This window comes from Tenrec ecaudatus, chromosome 1, assembly GCF_050624435.1.
Source record: "Tenrec ecaudatus isolate mTenEca1 chromosome 1, mTenEca1.hap1, whole genome shotgun sequence".
In the NCBI taxonomy this organism is placed as follows: domain Eukaryota; kingdom Metazoa; phylum Chordata; class Mammalia; order Afrosoricida; family Tenrecidae; genus Tenrec; species Tenrec ecaudatus.
This window is the reverse complement of record NC_134530.1, coordinates 24,191,161-24,215,133: the sequence shown is the minus strand read 5'-3', so window position 1 is coordinate 24,215,133 and position 23,973 is coordinate 24,191,161. Positions and strand designations below refer to the sequence as shown.

At 59.7% G+C, this 23,973-nt stretch overlaps 1 protein-coding gene across 4 annotated transcripts; it reads right to left on the bottom strand.

Annotated features, from left to right (window-relative positions):
• Nucleotides 1-97: 97 nt before the first annotated feature.
• Nucleotides 98-22,827, bottom strand: UPF1 (UPF1 RNA helicase and ATPase). Of its 4 annotated transcripts, none has more exons than XM_075549055.1 (24): nucleotides 22,347-22,827; nucleotides 12,358-12,500; nucleotides 11,143-11,232; nucleotides 9,588-9,755; nucleotides 9,308-9,488; nucleotides 8,516-8,677; nucleotides 8,203-8,320; nucleotides 7,923-8,059; nucleotides 7,435-7,550; nucleotides 7,183-7,342; nucleotides 6,981-7,099; nucleotides 6,657-6,821; nucleotides 6,466-6,580; nucleotides 5,425-5,568; nucleotides 4,963-5,176; nucleotides 4,761-4,878; nucleotides 4,474-4,630; nucleotides 4,075-4,217; nucleotides 3,367-3,541; nucleotides 3,208-3,289; nucleotides 2,273-2,434; nucleotides 1,972-2,189; nucleotides 1,766-1,888; nucleotides 98-1,558 (listed from the first exon to the last, which is right to left on the bottom strand). In XM_075549055.1, exons 1-23 carry the CDS (start codon nucleotides 22,569-22,571, stop codon nucleotides 1,769-1,771), a joined length of 3,432 nt encoding a protein of 1,143 aa, XP_075405170.1. In that variant the 5' UTR covers nucleotides 22,572-22,827; the 3' UTR covers nucleotides 98-1,558; nucleotides 1,766-1,768. The 4 variants fall into 4 exon arrangements, with proteins under 4 accessions (XP_075405170.1, XP_075405172.1, XP_075405171.1 ...); XM_075549057.1 differs by having other exon boundaries at nucleotides 7,435-7,543; nucleotides 7,961-8,059; nucleotides 22,347-22,826; XM_075549056.1 differs by having other exon boundaries at nucleotides 8,236-8,320; nucleotides 22,347-22,826.
• Nucleotides 22,828-23,973: the final 1,146 nt, after the last annotated feature.

Here is a 23,973-nt window from a genome sequence, read left to right as displayed (position 1 = left end):
CTCTAGCGGGGCCTGTCCCCAGAGCCCCCACCTCCCTGCACATCGGAGTTGCCCATTCCCACAGCCCCATTCCCCAGAACCAACACCAGAGCTGCTTATTAATATTTTATTGGTGACAAAACAGCTTAAAACAAATTGACCAAAAATCAAGAGTTACATGGCCTTGGAGAGCACTCCAGGATCTCCCACGCGGGTGAGCGTCGCTCCCAAGGCACAGAACAAAGTGAAAGCGCGAGCCGAGGCAAAGCATTCGACCAAGGGGCAGAGGGTAGGGGCAGGGCTGGGCCAGTGACAGCCACAGGGCTCTGGGTCACCAAGTAAGTGGGTGCCAGGGAGACCAAGCCCCAACTTCAGTTTGCCAGGAGCAACCAGAACCGCTCACAGCCTCACTCAGGCTGCGTGCCCTGCCCTGGCAACGGGCTGACCCTGCTATGCCCGCCACACAGGCTCCTCTGAATGTGCTTCTCCCAAAACACCAGGCCCAACCCCATTGTGGCCGAGCGCCTCGCGGATGAAGGGGGTCCAGTTGTGGTGGCCCATCTCTTGGGAAAGGCCCAGGGACCTCGTAGGCGCCCTTCTGATAAGTTCTCCAGATGGGTCCTGGGCCAGGGGAACAGCCTCCAGCAGGGTGGTTGCGTTCCCACCCTCTGGTCTCTCTGCCTGCCAGGCCCTTGTCCCCATGAGAGGCTCTTCCTGGCTGGGCCTGGAGCACTGGCTCAGGGCGGCGGGCCTGCCCGCCTGCCAAGGGGCGGCTTTGCTGCTCAGAGTCCAGCAGAGCTCGGCTCATGGCCCCGTTCGCCTTAACGCAGGCTGACGCCGAAGCTAGACCCCAAAATGCTCCTCCCGCTCGCTCGCTCTGGTCCATATGGGTGCCGTCCCAATTTTGAGTTTTGTTGGCTTGTTTAAACTTCGCTTCTGGAAGCTTCTTCTATCTCCCAGGTCCACCGCTAAGATTTTAGAGAGAAACTTAGGAAAAGTGTAGCTTTCAGTACTCCTTTAAAACAATCTTTAAAAAACATAATAAAACAAACAAACAAAACAAAAATCCCAAACACCATTATTTTCGTCAAATGAAACCCTTTCAGAACATGGGCGGCGGCAGCAGATGGCAGGGCTCACCACACCCCCCAAGGAGCCCGATCTGCACGAAGTGTGGAGTTTCTCCTGCTAAAACGTAGTCCCCTTTCGACAGAAGAAAATAAAAGCAAGAACAGAGGAAAGGGCTACTCTGAGCTGAGGGTCTTCTGCCCGCCCGCCCGCTCGCAGACCCGGGTGGACGCATGTGGACGCAGGAGCCCGGCCTCAGGCTGGGCCGCCGGGGGCGGGCGGGCACGTCGGCACTCTCTGTCTCCTCGCCGTGGGCCGGCAGTGGCGCGTGGCCTCGCTGCTCCTCCTCCTCCTCCTCCTCTCCCTCGCTGCTCCTCTCCCCTCTCCTGTTGCTCACAGTGGTGCTTCAGTTTTAGCAGTGGAAAACAGGTATCCATTTATTTTTATTTTTTATTACCCAGAATAAGATGCTGATGCACTAAGCCACGTCGCTTAGCTCTTCCGCCGCTGCCTGCAGGTGAGGGGAGGAGCATCAGGGTGACCGAGGTAGACCCAGGGTCCCCAGGGACAGCAGCCAGCAGACCCACACTACCACAATGCCCGAGGACCACCTGCCCAGGCCCCCGCCCCACCCCTGCCCGCCCCTCCCTGTGTCGACCACCAGGCCCGGGGACTTTGGGCCTGTGCAGCCTCCCCCTCTCCCTCCCCCCAGGCTTGCCTTCTAATACTGGGACAGCCCAGGGACCCCGCCATGCTGGTAGGCCCGCTCTCCCTGGTACGTGGAATCCTGTGACAGCGCCACGTCAATCTGGGACTTGAACTCATCCCCGAGGTAGCTGTCCTGGAAGACAAAGTGGGGGGGTGAGCCCCGAGGAAAGCAGGGTCAGGAAACACAGACAACACGGGCCTGGTGGCTGAACACACCTGGGACAGCTCCGGCTGGGAGAGGCCTGGCTGGCTCATCTGTGAGGGCTGGCTCATGGAGACGTAGCCCTGTGTCAGCGCGCCCTGCGAGAAGGGCTGTGAGACCACGTCCTGGCTGGCCTGGCTGCTGGGGAGCGTGGTCTGGCTGGGTCCCGGGAGACCAAAGCGGTTTTTCTGACGTCCTCCGCGGCCTGTTTTGCCTTTTGGGGTGCCCCGGCCTGGAAGAGAACAGGGTGATGGGCAGCAAGGTGGCAGCATCCCTGTCAGCAGGCGGGTGGACAGGGGCAGGGACAGGGATTACCTGCGGCCGGGCCATTCGCCTGCCCAAAGTAGCCGGGCGGCGGCATGGGTGGCATGACCAGGTTGAAGGGGATGGGGATGTTCATGGCCGCCACGTGGCTGGGGCCTGCACTGATCATGCCGATTTGGTCATGGGTCTGGAAGTACATGCTTGAGGGACGACCTGGGGGTGCAAGGGAGAAGGATAAGGCCCAAGCCCCGCCCTCCAAGGTGTCAACAGAGGAGCCCACCTTCGACTCCATCCTGCAGCTGGGGGTGGCGTGCTGCTTGGGCCCACCCTTTGCCTCATCTGCACAAGGGAGACTGAAGGGCAACCCCCGCGCTCCATCCTAGCTGAGCCTGGGCCTTGCCCAGGTGACTGACGAGCACCCAGAGGTGGGAGGCCTGCTGGCCTGAGTGCCAAGTGCAGGAGCAGCTAAAAGTGGCAAGGCAGGATCAAGTCCTTGCCATGGCAGGCTCTCCCTGGGCTCTGCACCGCCCCGGCTGACAGTGAGCAGGCAGAGCTCCCTGGCAGGGAGGAGTTGCTGGAAGCTCACAGGACACTTCTCCTCACCCACCCACAAGAAACAAGGCCCACCACTGGGTTCAGTGAAAAGGAAGGAGGCCGCGAGGAGGGGCTGAGCGGCATGGGGAAGCTCCTGGGAGTACCAGGCACCGAGGCAGGAGCCCACAGGGGCTGAAGACCATGCTAGCCCAGAGCCTGCAGTGTGGTGCTGGGGAAACTCCTGCTGAGAGCGTGGGAAGCTGGACAGGGAGGGCACAGTGAGGCCGTCAGCCTCAGTCCAGACCCCACCTCGAGCCCCAAACATGCCAGGCCATCAAGAGGACTGAGGGCTGGGAACTGGGGGTGGAGGGCGGACACGCACCACTGAAGGAGGGACTCAGTGGAGGGGCAGCCAACCCAGGTATGTGTGTGTGTTCTCCTTGCCGACTTGCCTTGGCTGCTGCGGTCGTAGACGGACCCTGGGATGATGGCCTCACGGGCGTCATACATGGCGGTGGTCATGAAGCGGGCTCCCTGCAGAGAGGCACACCGGTGAGGAATTTGCCACCCCTGGATGAGCCTAGTGGGGGCCCGGGGCCCTGCCCGCTCACCGGGTTGATGGTGTTGACCAGCTTGCGCGGCTTGCTGAACTGCATCAGGCTCTCGCGCAGGTTGTTGAGAGGCCCCTCCACCAGCACCTTCTGCTCCTTGTAGTAGTTCAGCAGGTGGTTCCACAAGGGCTGCTTCGACAGGGCCTTCGGGTTACCAACAATGATGACCCCGTACCTGTGTGTGGTCACCAGAGGGCCCTGGTCAGAGCCAGTGTGTCCTCTGGCACGAGGGCTGCTGCTCAGAAAAGGAAGGGCCGGGACGTTGCAGGTGACCTGGATGGGAGGACTGCCAGGGAGAGGACTCGGAGAAGGGTGTCTCCAGCCCTTCCCTCAGCCCCCAGCCCCAGACCTGGCAGACATGCCGCTGTTGTGACCTGGGAGGGCAGGGGCCACCACTGTGGGACTGGCCCAGCTCCAGGTGTCTGGACAGTTGATGTCCTGTCAGGTCATGAGCGGAGGCCTCAGGGACACACTGCTCTGGTTCTCAGGGCACAGATGGGACCAGAGCTGGACCTTTCCCCGGCAGGGCAGGATCCCTTCTCTGGGCCTCCTCCAGTGAAAAGTCACCGCAGACCAACTGACCAAGGCCCGTGAGTTGCGAGACCAGCCCCTTGGGCAGGCTCCTTGCCTGCTGTGAAGCCCTCTGGGGGCCCTACCCCCTGGTGGAGGGCCTGTGAGCAGGCTGAGCACTAAAGGGTGTCCATGTACCTTGCCCTGGTCAGGGCCACATTGAGGCGCCGGGGGTCGTTGAGGAAGCCAATGCCCTGGTGCTCGTTGGCGCGTACGCACGAGAGGATGATGAAGTCCTTCTCGCGGCCCTGGAAGGCGTCCACGCTGGCGATCTCCACTTCCTGAAAGGGGTGCCGCTCTCAGCAACAGGTGGCCTTGCCCCACCCCCCGGCTGTCTGACTTCCCCATCTGGGCCCCCCCATAGGGCAGACCCTGAGGACTCCAATGGCCCTGGCCGTGTGACTGTTTCACAGCTGCTGCCCGACTTGGTCTTTCCCGAGCTTCTCTGCGAATCGCTAGTTTCCCCGTGGGTAAAAGGGGCAGGCAGAAGAGGGTCCTCCTGGTGCTCTGGGGGTGGAGGGGGCATGGTGGCAATACCTGGTAGAGCTTGGTGTGCAGGGAGCCGCTGAACTGCATGTACTGCACCAGGTAAGAGCGCTGGCCCTCGTAGGGAGTGATGATGCCAATCTGGTCTGGCTTGGCACCCGCCTTCAACAGCTTTGTAGTGATTTTCTCCACATTGGCAGCTTCCGTCCTAGGGAAGCACATGCCCATGGGATCAGTGTTGGGCCCAGGGCAGAGGCCCAGGCTGTGGCATCGAACCAGGAGACTCCTTGTGGGAGTGAGGCTCTGTGTATGTGGTGGGGGTGGTTAATCGTGCTCACCGGTTCAGGTAGGAAGTACCGGAGCTGGCGATTTCCTCCTGGCCCTGAGTTACGTAGAAAAACATGGGCTTGTCGGGCTGGGGCCACTGGAAATCAAAGCCCTTCTTCACACGATCCGCTGCCAGGGAAACAGAGCCGGTGTCAGAGCCACTGTGGGCCGGGAGGAGAGCAAGGGGGGGACGGAGAGGAGGGCAGCTGTTACCTGCAGTCACACCGTTCTGCAGGGATCCCTCGTAGAAGATGTTGGAGGGAAAGGCGCTGAGCGCAGGATGCATCCGGTACTGCACCTGTAGGCGGATGGGCCGGATGCCCAGCACCACGAGTCGCTCGAATAGCGACTGTGACAGGCCGGCCTTAGCCGCCTTTTTGCACATCACCACAGGGCCCAGCTGGCAGTGGTCGCCCACGAGGATCAGCTGCAGGGGGAGGAGAAGCGAGGGGCTTGAGCAGACATGTCTCACAGGGCTGATGCCCACAGAGGCAGGCGGAACACCAGTTCCCCATGTGCCCCGGGCACTTGCCCTCTATGGGCAGAGTGGCTACCATAATTCTCCTGGGCCCATGCCTCACCTGCCCTGCCGGACAGGAAGCCCACATGTTCCAGAGTCAATCTTGCACAGCAAAAAGGGTTCTTGACATCCTGCCAAGGCACACGGTCTCTTACCTGCTTGGCCCCAAGGACCACGGGCACCATGCACTCAGGCTCGGTGGCCTGCGTGCTCTCGTCAATGAGGATGGAGCGGAACTGCATCTTGGCCAGCCGAGGGTCGCCTGCGCCCACACACGTGCAACAGATGACGTCCGCGTTCTGTGGGAGAACAGGGCCTTCTTACCTGCAGTGTCCTTGGGGCCTGAGCCACAGGCGGCATCAGGTAGACCCTGGCCCCAAGAATCCAGGGGACACTGCACCTCAAGGAGCCTCCCCTTGTGGTGTGGCTTCACTCTGCGGTAGTTACATCACTTGGCGTCAATTTGAGAGGATTACGAGTGAAGGGGTGGAGTCTAGTCTGTCAAATCTTTGTATAGCCAATGAGGCCTGTGTGGTCATGGTCTTCCCCCCGAGAATTCTGGGAATTCCTGGATTTCCTTGTTGGAGGCGGGAGAGTGTGTCTGTCTGTCTGTCTCTCTCTGAGACGCTCTACTGACAAGACACATGGCACTACGCTGATAGACCTCGGTGCTCTGGGAACTGGAGAAGCCATGTGGAAAGCCCTGCCAGCGCTGAGATGGTTACAATACCACTGGATCCAAGACTTTACCCACTGGCCTGTGATCGTCTTGCATTCAGCGTCATTGCACGCATTTCTTGAATTCGAAAAGGACTTTACTGATTGGTACCAGACAGATGGGCTGAAGTCGGGCTTACGGACTTGATCTGGACTGGGCTGGTATGTTTTCTCCATGTTCAATTGCTCTTGTATAGAAACCTCTTTCTTACATACATATGTGTGTCCATAAATTTGTTTCTCTAGTCCACTCAGAGTAACACAAACTCTTTGAGAGAAAGTTCTAGATCCGCTTCCCAGGCTCCCAGCCAAGCAGGCTGCTTTGAAAAGCTCGTGATTCAGACAAGCCGACACCCCAAACTAGATAGACAGAGACACCGAGCAAAAGGGAGTGTCTGTCTTTTCCCCCAGCTGACCCGCAGGTGCCACCATGTGCTGAGCAGGGCACTCCCTCCCGCCCAGCAGCGAGCTGCACGCACCATGAGCAGTTCCCTCTCAGCAGTGCGCTTCAGGGCCCGGTATCGCTTCTCGTCGGCCGACGACAGCTCCCCGGTCTCATCCTTCAGCTGCTGCAGCTTCTGCAGCTCTGGCATGCTGGAAGCCACAGACCGTGAGAGGGAGGGGCGGGGCCACACCTCCCTCCCCCTCCATGCACACAAGCCTCCACTACCTATCCATGTTCCGGATCTGGTTGTGCAGCGCCAGGAAGGACACGGGGGAGTCGATGGCCTCCCGGCTCTTGGCGCAGAGCCTCACCACCTTCAGCCCTGTCTGGTGGATCTTCTCCGTCAGCTGATCCACCGCAATGTTGCTGGGGGCGCACACCAGCACGGGCCTGCAGCACACCCGGGACGGCCTGGTCTTAGTGCCCAACAGAAGCAGCACCACTACCTCATGCCACGCCACGAAACCCTCCTCAACCACTGATAGGCAGACACGCAGGGCAGCCTGTGTGACCGTGGCCCATGCTCCCCCCACCCCACTCCCTGCTTACCCATTGCCTTGCCGTGCCAGGTGGTAGACAATGGTGGCTGAGGTCACGGTCTTGCCAGTGCCCGGCGGCCCCTGGATCAGGCTCAGAGGCCTCTGCAGCACCGTCTTCACGGCATACACCTTCAAACACACGAGCGGTCAGACGAGCACACTCCCCGCCGCCGCCCACTAAGACAGGGTCGGGCTCCGGGGCTGGTGCGGACCTGGGAGTGGTTGAGGTCGGGGAGGCCCTGGGCTGTGAAGCGCTTGGGCAGCTGGCACTTGATGATGACATCCTCCACCTCATGGCCCAGCAGCTTGTGGTAGATATAGCCAGAAACGGAGGTCTCGTCCACCGCAAACGTCTTCAGCGCACTCTGCATCCTGGGAGGAGAGCCTGTGGTGAGCGAGAGGCCCAGGCCCGGGGCTGCCGCAACCCAGGGTGTGGGCCACGTGGGGGGAGCACACCCACCCACCTGTCAAACGAAGTCGACTTCCACACGAAGTCCACCTGGAAGTTGTGGGTCACCTCCACCGGGGCGCCCACGCTACTCCGCAGCTCAATCGCAATCTCGTCGCCGTAGTCTGTGTGCTGAGTTAAGGGGGTGTCCTCGGAAAGTGGACTCTCCGGCCGGAGTCCTGCCCACCAGGCGTCCACAGCCCCTCCTCACAGCGCGACTGTGCTCTCGTGCATGGCCCCAGGCCCCCGCCCCCGGCCACAGCCCCACCCTCCAGGCTCAGGGACCTGCACTCAGGACCTCGTGCTCGTGAGGAGCTTGTCTGAGAGACAAGCGAGGCCAGCAGGTCAGGCTGGGTGCACCCCGACTGCCACGGGCTCCCCAAGCCACAGAGACAAGCACAAACACACGCCCTCTGCCGCGGGGGAAGGGGAGGGGGTGAGGGGTAATTCCCACTGGTAAAGAGACTCTGGCCATGGCTGTGCGGCCCTCCTGGCCCTCCCCACCTGTCTGCTCGCCCCAGCGCTCCGGGCGTGGAGGATACTGTCAGGGACCTTGATGACGTGGCCGATCCCTTTCCACAGGGGCGCCAGGTCCCCCTTGTAGCGTAGGCAGATCTCGTCCCCCTGCATCAGCCGCATGTCTTCCGGAAGAAAGATGGGACACGGTTAGTGCCTCCACCCTTGCCGCGGCCCCATCCAAAGGGAAGGTGAAATTGAGGGGGGCTTTACAGGGATGGGCACTTATGCTATTATGGTCCAAATATTTTAAAACTTAAACAATCACCTCTTAACCAAATTATGACTAAATCCTCATTACCAGAGTCAGTCTTGGGCAAAGTGAAGTAGGCGATTCTCTTCTTGTTAAGGCCCAGGTCCCACCTGACCGTGATGTTATCTTGAGTCTGAGCACACGGAAGACAAGAGGCGAGTCAGTCCCCACAGCCTTACCTGCCCACTGGCCCTCAGTGGGAATGTGCTGCCCAGACTCACAGGCAGACGGAGTCTTCTGGGGAGCTGAGAAGGGGCAGCGGCAGGCAGCCAGGGCACGCTGGCCCCCGTGAGGCCGAAGGCGATGTGCTCCAGTGGAGCCACCTCACCTGGGACTCCTTGAGCTTCTTGTCGTAGTCGGCCTCCAGCTTGACCAGCGGCCCGAAGATGTTCTGGTACTGGTAGGCGTCCTCATAGCGCAGCAGCACGTGCTGCGGCTCCTCGTCCACGCCTGGCTTCTCCAGGTCCTCCAGCGTGGCTGACGGGTTCTCCTGTGGCCAGCACAGCGCACGTCCCCCCCTGTTCTCCTTGGGCTGGACCACCTCCCCAGCCCACCTGGGAGGCACCTGATGGCTTTCGAGGTGGTGAGAGGAGCCTGGGTGCTCTGGTCTCCCCTTTCCCTGCCCTAGGAGCACATGGCCTCCCCCAGGAGAAAGACTTGGGTGGGCAGCATCCTGTCAGACAGTCCTTGGGGGCACCTGCCTGGGACTCACATCCCAGGTGCAAATCCATCTGTGTTTGTACTTTCTCCTTAGGGTGTCATCGAATGAGACCTCTCCCCCTCAGGACTCCTGTGTCCAGCATCAAGCAGGGCTTCTATGGGGGGCATGGCCTGTGGCACCCTCCTAGAGTCCTTCCACACTGACCTGTCTGGGGGCCACAGCCTCGGGGCCACTTGCAATAGGCTCGATGGCGCTGTCTTGTCCCCTTGCCCTTTCTCCTGCCCACTGCACACCCTTACCCAGCCCAAGGCCTACCTAGCTCTCTGTTACCAAAAGACAAGGATCAGCCCTCTAGCGACACGACTATCGAGTGCTACCTGTGCCCAAGACCCCACCCCTTTGGCATGCTCCCCGCAGTCTACCTCTGGTTCAGTCTGCACCCTGCCCCTGGCGGCCTACCTTCCAGAGCTCCTCCAGCTTGTTGATCTGCTGCGCGGTGATCTGCCGTGCCCGCAGCTGCTCCTGCTCCGAGGGGATCTTCACCAGCCACGACAGGAAGCAACGGTCCTGGATCAGTGGCTGCCACTGCGAGCTGTCCCAGTTGATGTCCTTCAGGCTGCTTTGGCTGGCGCATGGTTGCCTGCAAGGGCCCCGGACACAGGTTGGCTGGGTGGGGACAGCGCCGTGGGCCTCCTGTGCCCACCAAGAGCTCCGCGGCTCGGCCCGGCCCAGCCCGTACCTGCACAGCAGCACCACGACCGAGTCGGCCTTGGCAGGGATGAAGCCGAGCAGGAAGACGTTGCGGCAGCCGCAGTTGTAGCACTCCAGCACCGTTTCGCCCAGTGGCCCGTCCTTGTGCAACGTCACCTCCTTGCACTTGGCCCTCACGAGGTGGTTGACGATGTGGCTGCAGCCAGGTGACACAATGGTCACATCCTCCAGCCCGACACACACACAACCACCACTCCCGCCCTGCTCCCTGGCTTCCCACTGCATTCTCTCTCTCCCGCTTTCTCTGAGGCCAACTCCCCTGACCTGGCTCCTAAGTCAAGCCTGCCAGGCCGGAGCCAGTCACGGCCATGGCTGCCTCGTGAAGGCCTCCTCACTCTCCTGGCCCTGCCGTGGCTCCCTGCAGCCCCATGCCTGCCTCCACCTTGCCCCGAAGAACACAGGACAGCCCAGGAAGGAACTTGTGGGGTGGCACACTCCTCCTTGAGCGGAAGATCTCTTCCTCCTTTTGTCCTTTCTCTTCAACCCACAGCCTACCCCTGACTCCAGCCAGCCATCTCGGGCCCTTTTACCCAACGGGTTGACGTGGGCTCCAGGCCTCAAGACCGGAGGAGCCCATGGGCCTCTCCCTTCACTTCTGCACACCCCACTGCCAGCTCTAGCTCAGGCACCAAGAGGCCCTTCCAGAGCCCCCGTCCCTAGGCCTTCCTCATCCACTTCTCTGGCCACCGCAGTCCCAACGGCCCCCGGCTCAAATCACTGGGCTAAGCTGGCTGGACACTGCCTACTGGAGTTGGCAGGGGAGCCTGTCTGTACAGGGCCCTGCTCACTGGCCTGGACTTAACAGGAAGTAGGTTTTATTAAACAGCTTTTCCTGCAGAGGTATATGCCAAGAAAGCAACACCTCAATCACCAGAGCATGCTGAGGGAGGGGCTTGAGTGTATGTGTCTTGTCCTTCCTCCCCAAGGACCTCCAGCAGACCACCGCACCCTGGGTGAGCACCCTGGGCAACACAGGACATGACCTCAGGCCGTTTTCCTATCCGTGCCTGTCATTCTCCTTCTCCCCGAGCAAGCCTTGGAGCCGCAACACGGTTGCTCCTCCCAGCTGCCTGCTGCTCAGTGCCCAACCAACACCAGTCCCCTCAACACAGGCACCAGGCCGGCTCGTGACCAGCCGATAGGAAGGCCAGAACTGATCCAACCCTCTGGGGCGCCTCATTCAGCCCCGAGAGGGCATCCCAGGCACGTGTTCCCAGGCAGGCAGCTCGGCGGGCCTCACTGTAATGAAGATGAGCAGGCGTGCCAGGGGCTCATCATGCCGAAAAATATAAATATAAACGGGACTTTGAATGAAGCCAACCCTCCTTGCATAATAAAAAGAACCACAGAGAATAAATCAAGTTTGCTAACTGCATCAAGGCGAGCACACACCACCATCTGGTTCACGTTAAGTCTGTCACTGAGGAGGAGGAAGGCCGGGCTTGCTGGAGGGGCTTGAGACTGCTCCCACTGATGGCTCTACCACGCACACCGAGACCCCGGCTGGCAGGGGGGTAACCAACCTGCCGGAGGTGTTCCCACGCCCGTTGCAGAACCACTTCTTGCTGGTGTTGCAGTAGACCACGCAGGCGGGGTCATGAATCCCACAGTAACTGAGGAGGCAAGAGCGGCAATCAGAGGCAGGCACCTTCTGGTTTTAATTTGGCTGGATGTAAAATTCTTTCCTTTTACAACATTTCTAAGTTTTTCATTAAACACAAATATTCAAACCCAACCACCCCAATAACAAAATCAAATGCACAGTGCCCACATGCTGCTCAACCCCAGAAACACAGGGACAGCAGGGCTGCCTCAGGGCCACCACCCAGCAGCCAAGTGGCCCTCTGGCGGGACGCAGGCTGGACATGCTGAGGCCACTTCTCATTCAGTTTCAGAAGTGACCTTGCAGAGACAGACAGTTGCTGCCCTAAGACAAAACACGGTTCAGCTGCTATCGCGAGCCTTGCCAATAGAGGGCACTGTTCTCCCAGGAGAGCAGCCCGACCAGCCAAGGAGCGGGGGGGCCGGGATTGTGCTTCAGAAAACCAACCCTGCCTGCAGTCTGCGCCAAGGAGCTGGAGGCTCCCAGCCAGCCAGGTTCCCAGCTCAAACTTGGGGGCTGGAACCCTCCTCCTGCCCGTCTGCTAGGGGGATCCTGGGAGAGGGCCAGGCTGGGCTGCACCACCTGCAACCGCACCAAGGAGGCGCCCGCAGGCGCTCTGCGGCCAGCACAGGCTGGAGAGAGAAGCCGCTTGGAGTGACTGTGTCTAAGAGGCCAGACCAGAGCCAACAGAGCCTCCTGGTTGCCTACTAGAGGTGTCTGCAGCTGAGTCCTGTCCACTTCCTCGTCAGGACCCGAAGAAGGGATCTGTTCTGGAAACAGTCTCCAAATTTGGTCCAGAGGACAGGTCTAGTCAGTGACCACTAGCTTTTCTAGAATCTTGGCCACTTCAGGGTGCACTTTGTAGAAGGACCATCCCTGGCCTCCAGACCCAGACTCCCAAATGGAAGAAGGGTCTTTTCTGGAGAGCAAGGGAACCCTGGAAAGTGGGGGCCACACCACCAGCTGGGTGACTGGGAGCCCGAGGGCATGAACACACTTCCTATATCAGGAACCTGGGTGCACCACGGACTTGGGTCCCTCGGCTTGCACAGCGAACAGAGCCGCATAGCTTAGCCCCAGTGGAGCAGCCTGCCCCGTTGGCAGAGCCCAATGCTGCCCACGACGGCCGACTTACCTGCACGCATGGACAGGGAGGTCCTTGGTGTAGTAGGTGTCCTCCTCGTCCTCCTCAAAGTTGAGCTCTGCCAGTAACTGGCTGGTCTTAGCCACGCTGTCGTCCACGGCCCCATTCTGTAGGATGCCCTCGGGCCCACCAACCTAGGGCATAAGGTGGTGGCACCAGCTCAGGAGACCTCCTGCCTTGAACCCTCAGTAGTTTCCCCACCGCCCTCCCTGCATCCTGCTGGTTTGACGTCCTGTCACCAACCGCCCCCCCCACCCCCTCTCCAGGCCGACCCTGGTGGCATGGGGCACAACCCTGATAGGGATCTAGAAACACTTTGCTCTCACACACACCCACACAGCCATGGGGATATGTGGTACTTGTCAGCCACACACTGGGTGACCTACCTGCAGGAGACCCCTGCCTGTCTGCATTTGCGGACATAAGCACAGTTTGTGCAGCACGGCAAGCAGGCGAGCTGCAAGACGATGGCCAGCTGGGCCTCACTATGCCCGCAGCTGTGCTCCACTCAGCAAGTGGGGGGAGCGGGGACGGCAGCCGCCCATAGGCCCTCCGGAGAAGGCTGTGCCACACCCACCCACACGCTCGCCCGAGGCAGGCTGGTTAGCCCTGCACAAGAGGAGGACCTGCCTGAGCTCCCGCACAGACGAGAACCCTGGTGCCACGGGCACCGCCACACTCCCAAAACATCAGACCAAAGAGGGGTGACACAGATGCACGCGCCTCCGTCCCCCTTCACCCAACTGGGCTCACCATGAAGAGACAGAAAGCCACGCCCACACTGACAGCTCCGGGGCAGCAGGTCAACTGAAGTATGAGGGCTGGCAGGCCTGCTTCCCACTGCCAAGGCTGGGGTTCAGGGGTACAAGGCCGCTCGCGCATGCACGCTAACTGGGTAGTAATTCGTACCCTCTGAGCGCTTTAACACAAACAGTAATTTAGAAATCCATCCGACCTTCGGAACTAGATGAATGAGCCACTGGCCAGAGAGGGCCCACCGTGTGTCAGCGACAAGGCAGGCAGAGAGAGGGAGCACGCTTACATACTCATCTGCCTGCCTCCCTCTCCCCACAGAGGAAGGTCCTACCAGTACCATCCCCACCTGCACCTAGGAGCTTTCTGGAAGCACCAGCTCTGCTTCCCACCTCCACCTCCGAGCTAAGGCTCCTGCTGGGAGGCCCTTGGGTGCGCCCACACAAGGCAGCACCTACAGCAACGGTAGCATCCCACCCTCCCGTGTCAGCTCCTCGCCCGACCTGACACTTCAGACCAGACGCATCAGAACCGTGCAAGCACCAACCAGGTGCTATTAAGCCCCTGGCACCCGGATGCCCTCTGCAGGCACGTCCCGTCCTCAGTCTCCTCACCCTGCCTGGGGCTCCCTAGGGCCAGCCCAGCACCTCTTCCCACCTCCCCTCAACACAAATGCAGAGTTGGGACGGACTCCCTGTCAGTTCTTTACCCCAAGGTTTATTAGATGTCATTAAACCTTAAATCAAAATTATTGCCTGAAGTTACCTTAAAACCAAACCCACTGATAGGGAGTCCCTGCTGACTAAATGACCCTGAGGTCGGGTCTGAGGCAAAATCTGCAGGGAGCAGGCAGCCTCATCCTCCTCCTTCAGAACATCCGGCGAGTTTAAGCGGCCAGCCCTGTGGTTAGCATGTCGGCCTTGGGGGCTGCTGAGTCAGGACAGCCCTCTGCACAGCACGGGGAGACGGGCCACTCTCAGACTGCTAAGTTAGAGCCCATCCGTGGCAGGCACAGGCCGATTAGCTACAGAGGCCCAAACGGACCAGAGCACCTAGAGAGACGAGACAGGATGGGGTTACGTTTACGAAAAGAACAATTCAGAAAAGGTCTCGGTGTGTGACACAGGAGACCCTGCCGGACCTGGGCCACCCTCACAGTTTGTCCGAGCCCATCTTGTCCCTGTCCCTCTCTACCCGACCAGGCACGGTGTCCTCCAGGGACTGCTCTCCCTGGACGGACAAGCTGGCCAAAGCACGGAAGACACTGACTATCTTGCCTCGTGGCTTCTAAGGAGCATTCTAGCTAAGCACCTCCCAGTGCTGAGCTGCACGTGCAGCACCTGTGGAAGCACGTCAATAACAAAATACCATCCTCCATTCCACACAAGGAAAATGGGGAGAGGAGCGAGGCCTCCCGCAGCTGAGCACCCAGCCACCACGGCAAGCACATACACCTGCATGCACCCTCATGCTCTCCTCCTCCTAAAGCACATGTGTGCAGACCCCTCGGCGAGGCCCCTCACAGGCCCGCTCCGCCAGCAGAGCACCAAGGGCGGTGACAGTGTTCTCACCCAGAGCCTAGCACAGGGCGGGCCACACAGGGCCTTTCATCTCCTGCAGCCACCAGTCTGACCACGCAAACGTGGGCTCTGACCACGGCGGGGCACGCGCGTAGACTGCAGCCACCACAGCGGGCCCTGCCAAGGCTGCGGGCTCCAGCGAAAGCCCTGTCAGGGTCTGTTGGAGGCAGTGAGTGGTGGCAACGGGTGATGGTGGCAGGCCCGTCACGAACACTCACTGTCTCCACACTGTGCCACTGTGAAGAGCCCTCTCTGCCTTTTGCACCTGTCTGCCCCACCACACAGCTGTGTCCAGTACAAAGCCCACGGCCCTCAAAGCGGCCCTATCTAGCCCTGTGATTGGCCATCACCGACGTGGGCTCAGGTCTGGAGAAGAACCCCTCAGAGGATGACAGGCAAGGAGGGGACAGTGACGCCATGCTGCTGGACCCCGCAGGGGTTGACAGTTTCCATACAAGCCCCGTGTCAGGTGACCCCTAAACCCCACGCAGGCTCTTCTCTGACATCAAAAGGCTGTGCTTGCCCCTGCGTGCAGCCTCCTGTAGGGGTCTGGGCGCCTTCTCTACACGGGTAGAAAGCACTGAGGGGTCTGAAGCAAGGACCCCGGTGGTCTCCTGGTTTTGGGCTGTCCCCTGAATTCCCACACAGGAGACGCGGTTCTCATCCTTGCTCATGTCGTGACCCTTTCACACAGTTCCTCATGTGGGGACCCCCAACCATAACATTTTTATTGCTGCTTCATCACTGTCATGTTGTTACTGTTATGAATCGGGCAACCCCTGTGAAAGGGTTCGACCCCCCCAAAGGGGTCATGACCCACAGGTTGAGAACCGCTGTCCTATGCCTTACAGAAGACAAGCAGGACTGCATGGACAGCCCTTCCACCCATGTAGCCTGGTGCCCAAAGCCAACAAGTGACTAGACACTGCAGACCTATGGACCCAGTCAGCAGGAGCCCACAGGGCTGTGCCTCACAGGCCACCAGCTCCCACCCCAACAACGCCTGAGACTGCCGGTGCCCCAGCACTGCCGTCAGAGGGAGGGCTACTACCTGGCCCTTCGTAGTCCCAGCTGCCCAGCTCCCCATCGTTCTGAGCTGAGCAAAGGCATGGAGGCCCAGGAGGGTGAGCCCGTGTGCTGACTGACACAGCAGGCTCCACAGCATAAGCCCCCAGCCCAGGACTGACAAGGCCTCCCCCTGCCCTGCTCTATCTGCAAGACTGGGAGTCTGCTCACCCCGGCTCCCCACTGAGTGGGGGGAAGAGGCTCAAGTCCAATGAGCACTACAGCAGGAACCGCTGGTACGCATGCCACTGGGCACCCCTACCTTGCTGTGCACCTCTCTCTGCTGTCCTGTCCCTGAGGCCACCCCGCACCTAGCAGCCTACATGCCCCCAAAAGAGCACCACGCCACCTTGCGCCTGGGCCCTCTCTGGCCTGTCGAGCCCTGTGGAGCAGCCACCAAGAGCACCTCCTGAACACGGGAGGTCACGCTGGATCGGCGTCTAGTGGTCCCTTCCCATCTGCCTCTCTCCACAGCGGTGTTTCTCAAGCTGTGGGTCGTGACCCCTTTGGGGAGGGGTCTGACAACCCTTTCACAGGGATCGCCCGATTCATAACTATCAAAATGACAGTGATGAAGTAGCAATAAAAATCATGTTATGGTTGGAGGTCACGACCACATGAGGAACTGTGTGAAAGGGTGGAGGCATCAGGAAGACTGAGAACCACTGCTCCACAGTCACCGGTCCTTCTGGGGTCCTTGTGATGCCCAGGCATGGCAGCCGGCCAGGGGCTCACTTTCTCAAGGCGATCAAGATGTTCTCCCCAGCACTGGTGGTGAGGAAGCCAATGAGACAGATGTGAGGCCAGGCTGGCTGTGCCGGCCACCTCACACGAAGCCCCACGTGGACAGCTCTCAGCTCCCGGCACAGGGAGGAGGGGCCACCAGTTGTGCGAAGAAGCCAATCTACAGAGGAGGTCTGGTGTTCTAACCACTCCTGCCGGCGACACCCCTGGCCAGGAAACAATCCCAGCGTGCTGTGTGAGCACTGTGAAGTCAGGGGCGGAGTGACTTACCCCGTCAGTGCAGTACACGTCACCACAGAGCGCCACTATCAAGACATGACAGCTCATCTCCCAGGGATTACACCAGACGGACACGCCTTCCTCTGGGGGGCCACTGGGATAAATGGTCTGTGAAGGAAGCCGATCTTGCTAATATTTTGGTTAACTTTCCTTCACATGCCGAATCTGGTTTCAGAGCCCTTTCGTTCACCTCCCTGGAGTGTCCCCACCCCCACTGGCCACCTCAGGGAACCTGTCCCCCCCTTCTGCTCATTGTGGTGTCCTGGCAGTTTGGAAATGACCCCAGCAAACACCTTCCAAGAGAGACTGCTGGGTCACCTCACACTGATTGCCTCAAGGCACAGTGTACAGAGAGCTCGGTGAGACATCGCTGTGGGAAACATCACTGGGCTCCCGCCCGCTGGCAGCACGGGCTGTCCGGGCCCACTCTCGGCAGAGTGGTAGGCACTCTGCTCGCTCTGCACGCAGAACAGTCCAGCCTTGCCCACACCGAGGGGGGCGGAGAAGGACCTTGGAGACTGGCGGCTGGCCTGCTGTACACCGGGCTAGAGACTCTTCTTACAAGCAGGGGGCAGGCGGCCACAGAGACCAGACGCTGGGGCAAGGGGGCAAGGTCCAGCCCAGGCCTGCTCCAGGAGACAGAACAAACCAGGAAGGACACACAGCGTCCAGTCACCGGTACAGACAGTTGGGTTCCTATTAAAGGTACGTCCCTGCCCACAAGCCTCTCGCCACAGGCACTTCATCTTTTGTCCACTCGGGTGTTCCAGGTGGCTGCTCACCACAAGTAACCATTAGCAACGGGCTCCAGTTCTCCACGTGACATGTGCTCCCGTGTCATTCGGGCCGACACCCAGGCAGGCAGGTACGTGTCTTCCCAAGAAGCTTCTCGCCTCTCACCAGTGACCACGCACCCTCCACTCAAGCCTAAGGGAGACCGCGAAACCGAGCAAGCGTCCCGGGCACTTTTATAAAGCAGACACAATGTGTGGCAACGCTACACAACAGAGCACCCTATTCTCGCCTGGAATCGCTAAGAGCTCTTCTTCAGTCCAGTGGGACCTCTGCCCGCTGCAGACTGTATCAAAGGCGGGCGCCTTTTCCCGGCTGACGACTCGTGAGTCCTCTGAAGACAAGGGAACCCTAGCAGCAGAGTGAGCGTGTCCGCAGTCTGAAGCCACGCATCGCTGAGGGACAGGGCGGGACACATGGGGCTTTCTGCTCCTGCAAAGACTTAAGTCTAAGACGCCCACAGGGGCACTTCTACCCCGTCCTGTAGGATCACTGTAGTCGGTCGGCATGGGCTCCGTGGCAGTGAGAGACTGAAGGCTGGGGCAGGGAACACGCCCACAGCAACAACCAGGGGCCGTGTCTACCTCGGAGGGCCAGGGGCTCTGTCCACCAGCAGCGATTCTTCAAAGAAGGGGTGGAAGGAGCAGGACACTTGGAGGGCAGGGTCTGGGCGCTTACCCCAGGACTTCAGGGGCTTTGCCAACACTGGCCTCATCTGATAAACAAAGCGCCTGCTATTTGAACCACCCAGCAGTCACGCTGGCCCCTAGCTGGCACACGATCTCCTGGAAGAGGGTGATGCTGAAATCCGCTGCACAGGACACTGGCACAGTCTAGGTCAATGGCTAAAGCGAAGGACATTAAAGAGGACAAACCAGGTAACTGGGACCTAAAGACCAGACACTTAGGTGCACCAAAAGATTTCACCAGCAAAGGTAGGCGATTTCCACCGAGAAAACAAAACGGAGGGGCGCCGTGTGGGGGGTGGGCTAGGACATCAATGGTAGAAAATACTTTCTTACACACGCACGCACATGCGCACACACACACACACACCCCTGCATCCCACACTAGCTGATCTGTAACGGGAGAGTGGGAGCACACCTGGGACCATGGATAGGTCCCACAGGAGGTCTCTGTCCACGCGTATGTAACTTTGCTTACACCCGAGTGTGAGGCAGACAGGGTACAGTTATTCAACTTCCCGGACAATTTAAGGCAATGAGGTGCTGGCCCAGGGATCTCAGGGCACCAAGGTTGGCTGGCATAACATAATTCAAAAGCAATGTTCTACATTCCACTTTGGTAAGCAGTAAATGGGGTCATAAACACTCCAGAGCAGTTGCCTAAGGAGTAGCTAAGGGTCTCTCCTGCCTGGAGGACGAGAATGGCGAGAACCAAAAGCCAAAGGGAAACAATTTGCCCAATGGAAACAGTGGTCCCCCGGTCCGAGACCTGACAGACTTGATGGTGCCCAGCTACCATGACCAACTGCTCTGAGAGGGGTCAAAAGGTCCTGGATAGTGGAGGGGAAAATGTCGAACAACTCAAAATCCCAAGAGACCAGGGCTTACTGGTCTTGGTGGAATCTCCAAGACCACAGTCCTTTGTCACCCTTCAGGTCTAAAGCCGAACTCAACCGTTAAAAAAAAAAAAAGGTGACTGACAGACATTGGAAAAGATGGGTACTTCCCCAACAGTTACACATGGAGCCTCCCTGTGCCCCTGCACTTCTGCTCCCAAGAATCTACCCACCGGAAAGGAGTGCACATGTCCACACGAAGAGGCATGTCCCCAGCAGCACTCTCCACAGGAGCTCCAAAGTGGCAATACCCCGAGCATCACCAGTGGATGACAGGTAACACCAGGAGGCCCGCCCTTACAGACCAGAGTATTATTCCCCCACAGGAACGAAGGGAGCTCTGATACCTGGAACAGCCCTGAGAGCACATAGGCCTGCTTTCACTCACGGGGTCCATCTGGAGCAGGCACATTCAGAGACACAGAAAGCGAACTGCGGGGCGATCAGGGGTTGCAGGAGAGAGCGAGGAAGGGCACAGGCGTTCTTTTGGAAAGAGTCTAAAATTGATTACAGTTGCACAACTGATTAAAAAACACTCTGCCCCCATGAGTTTCCAGACTGTAACTCTTCACAGGAGTAGAAAGCGCCCACACTTCTCCCAAGGAGCAGCTGACCTGGTGCATCCCAGCCCAACGCAGCACCGCTATGCCCCAGGGCTCCCTGCACAACTGACAATGGTTGTAAAACCCATGAGCGAACCAAATGCCACTCAACTGTACAAGGGCGCTGTGGATTCACGTAGCCCCAAGTGCTCTCCACAGAAGCTAGCTCCACAGCCAACTCCTGAGGGCAAGCAGGGAAACCTTTCCCAAACAATCCAGCCAACTCACGCCCCCAACTGGCACAGGAGCCAATCAACCGGCGGCCACTTTCCAATGCCTCTCACACACTTTCCCAGTGCCCAGTACAGACCCTCCAGCAGCCCCCACAGAATCCACCCTCCTCCCCCAGGAGGTAGGCCAACAGGTGGGTGGGGACACCTTTGCCCGGAAATAAAAACCCTTATGCCACTGGGGTTAACTGTCACTGAGGCCCAAAAACCTCTGTCAACAGAACTCCAGAGAGCCTGGCCACGTTTACCTCCTCGGAGCAACATAAAGCGCTCATTTTGTACATCTCAAAGCTCAGGTGTACGAACATAAATCGATTGGAGAGCACGCCCAGCAATTAATCACAAACAGAACTCAGCGCAGTGAGGGCCTGAGGCCACCCCAGACGCCCCAGCCTGCTGTCTCGTCTCACAGCTCCAGTTAAAAAGGGATTCGCAATATCGCAACAGCCTTTCACAAGCAGCCTGCTCCACAGAAGATGCCCCCTGAGCACCGGCACCGGGCGGAAACCACCGGCAGCACCACCTTGTCCGTTCACACACTAGCTTTTTGATTCCCTGCACCCTGACTCTCACTGCCATGGAGTTGATTCCGACTCACAGAGACCCTACAGGGCAGGCTGAACTGCCCCTGTGGGTTTCTGAGATTCTTAACTCTGCAGGAGTAGAAAGTCTCATCTTTCTTCTGAGAAGGAGTTGGTGGTTTTGAACCGCTGACCTTGCAGTCCAACTCCAAACCCACTATGCCACCGGGGCTCCTCTGTGACCTACAGAGTTAGAACAATATACTGCTGTCCCTGTCTGACAGCTGCCGAAACTGAGGCTATGGCCCACTCACCGAGCGCACCCTCCTCACTCCCACCCAGTACGCCCAAATGCAAACAAGGTTGCAACCCTCCCCACTCCCATCTCCACACACCTGTTCTCCCCGGTGCCCTGCCCTTCTATTCTGAGGAATCTGGGGTTAGAATGAGTCAAGTATGTTCCGCTGCTCCTAGAAGCTAAAAGAAAGCCCAAGTGGGTGGTCTACCCACGGGAGTGACTCACCGACTAGAATAGAAGCCCCCCCCCCTTGGGTTGAGGATGCGGGTGGCTCCCCACTGCCCAGGCTGTCGATCTTCTCCCAGGAATGCACCTGAGACAGGTGAGCCTTGAAACCCTCCCTGGTAGTGAGACTCCCGGAAGGGACGTGGAAGGGCAGGCTCCGGGCAGAGAAGGCTTGCTGGTAAAGGATGAAGATGGGTCTGAAGAAGGGAGCTGAGCAGCCAGCATTTCTGAGCCTGGGGCCTGCACAGCTCCCAGTCTGGCAAGGGCTCAGGTCCAGGAAGTACCTGCAGCTGTGCTGCCCATAGCCCAAACCCAAACTCAAAGGCCTGCTGTGGTCCTTCTGACCAGTCAGTCATATCATTAAAAAGGAACAAAGCTTCTGACGGGCCAGGCCCACTTTAATAATACCCACAGACACCACCCCACTGGAGAACAAAACTCTTGAACCCAACTTTTCCAAGGCCGGCCTCCCGAGTGAGTTATGTAACAGGTCGGTTTCAACAACAAGCCATGCAAGAAAGAAAAACAAAATGTAACCTGTCTCTTGAACAATCTTAATAACCAGCTGGTGTGAGAGTCGGAAACCAGAGGTGATAGGCCCTTCTGCTCTGGAAGCCAGGACCCTCTGCTTGCCAGGTGCCCAGGCTGGGAACATGTGAACATGTGCCTAAATGGGGGTGCCCAGCTGGTGGAGGCCACAGGTGGGGGAGGGCAGCCAATAGGCCAGAGGGAAACGAGCAGGTCACCCCATATCTGTTCAGAATGGGGAACCAGGACTGGTCAGAGGGGCCCTGGAACAGGCTGGAGGAAACAGACACGTACAGGGGAGCCCAGGGCAGGGCCTGGACCTAGGAACGGGTCACCTCACATGGCTGGAACAGCAGGTAACCCTGGACTCATTTGGGAGAGAGGAGATAAGGAGGCACACCAGAGAGGAAACCCAGAACAGAAGAGACGGGATGGGTGGGGGCTTGAACCCTGGGCAGGGCACCCCAGATCCGTTCAGAACGGGGTGAGAGGCAGGCTGGGGGGGAGCCCTGGACATGTCCAAGGGGATCCCCGGCAGAGCGGGAAGTCGGGCCGCAAACCTCCAAATCCCTTCGGAGGGCGGGGGGGCGGGTTCGAAGGGCAGGTTCACGGGGCAGGTGTTGGAACCTATCGAAGGGGGGCCGGGGCAGGCCAGAAGAAACCCGAGGGCGGCCACCGAGGGCCGGCTGGGCTGGAGCCCGCGCCGGGTCGGCCGGGAGTGGGAGATGGCAGCTGGCAGGCGCGGAGACCCGCCGCTTCCGGCTCGCCATGCGCCGCTTACCTGCGCGTCGAGCTGTCCGGCCGCAGCGCCCGCGCCGCCCGGGCCTCCAGCGCCGCCGGCCCCGGGTCCTCCAGGACCGCCCGGGGGCGTCTGAGTCTGGCTGGGAAGGGTGAAGTCGGTGAACTCAAACTCGGAGCCCTGTGTGTCGGCGCCCAGAAGCTCGGCCTCCTCCGTGTCCAGAAAGGTGAGAGTCTGCGAGCTGGGCCCGTATGCCTCCACGCTCATGGCGCTGCCGGGACCGCGGGCCTGGCCGCTCCGCCTGTACTCGAGTCCGCCGCCGCGCGGAAACCTAGGCCGCAGGCCGCAGGCACCACTAACGCCGCGCCTTGGGCCGGACTGAACCTCCCGCCGCCGAGATCTGGACCGAGAGCCGCCGCCACACCGTCTCACCGCCGCCGCCGCCTTGCCCCACGCCGGCTGCCCGGAGCCGTACCGTCGCCGCTCGAGCCGGGCAGGAACCGCCGCTGCCGCCGCCGCCGCCGCCGCCGAGTGCGCGTGCGCGAGCCCGACGTCGGCGCAGGTGCGCGTGCGCGAGCCCGACGCCGGCGCAGGCGCGCGCGCCCCTCGCAGACGCCGCCAACCGCGCCCGACGCCTGGAGCCGAGCGGGACGACGGGACGCGTACCGCGCACGCGCGAGGGGCGGGGCTTCCAACTGCCGTCGCGTTGGCCGCGCGAGAACGTCCTGTCCCAACTGCTGCCCCGTGAGGTCCTGGAAGGAGCCCAGTGCGGACTTGGAGCCTCGCTCGGGAGGCCGCGGCGGGGCCGGGCGGCCGGGCACCGGACCGAACGCCCTGGGCAGGTGGGCTCGGCACGCCCGGCGGGAACCGGACGCCCGCGACTCTGATAAGTTACCGGGCCTCCGTGTTTCTCATCCGTAAAATGGGACCTTCGCTGCCTCGCGACACGTGTAGGTGCTCAGTGCACGCCGACGTTAGTACTGACCTGTCCGCTGAAGCTGCAGTGCACGCCACCACTTTTTATTCCCACTACTGCTACTGCTGAAATCGCTGCCCAACAACCACGGCCCTGAGTGGCTTCTACTACCACTGTTGGAGTGTTTGCTGCCGCAACGGACCCCATTGACTTTAGTCATCACTGCAAGAGCCTTGAGTGCTGTCAGCAGCATTGTTACCACTACTAATACTGCTCCTGAGTAGTGTCAGGACGAAGCAAACGGTCAGGAGGGTTGACAACACAGAGGCACCCTGGAAGAAAGGCCTGGCAACCTGCTTCTGAAAGGTCACAGCTCTCAAACCCCCAGGAGCCACTGGGAGGGGCACAAGAATGAAAACCTTCCAAGGCACATTCAATCACAGACAAAATTCTGTAATGACAATACTCTATGAGCTGATACACAGGCTGGCAAGCTCATGGTGTGGAAAGGCAAACGAAACTGTCTCATCTACCTACCCAGCTGCCTCTTTGGAAGAAGGACTGCCAGAGTGCTCCTTAGAGGTCAGGAGGGCGAGACTCGGTCTCATGTACTTTGGACATGTTGTCAGGAGAGACCAGTCCCTGGAGAAGGGCAGTTAAAAAGAGGAAAGACAAGATGCATTGACACAGTGGCTTCAACCATGGGCTCAGGCATGGGAGCAATTGTGAGGATGGCGCAGGACTGGGCAGTGT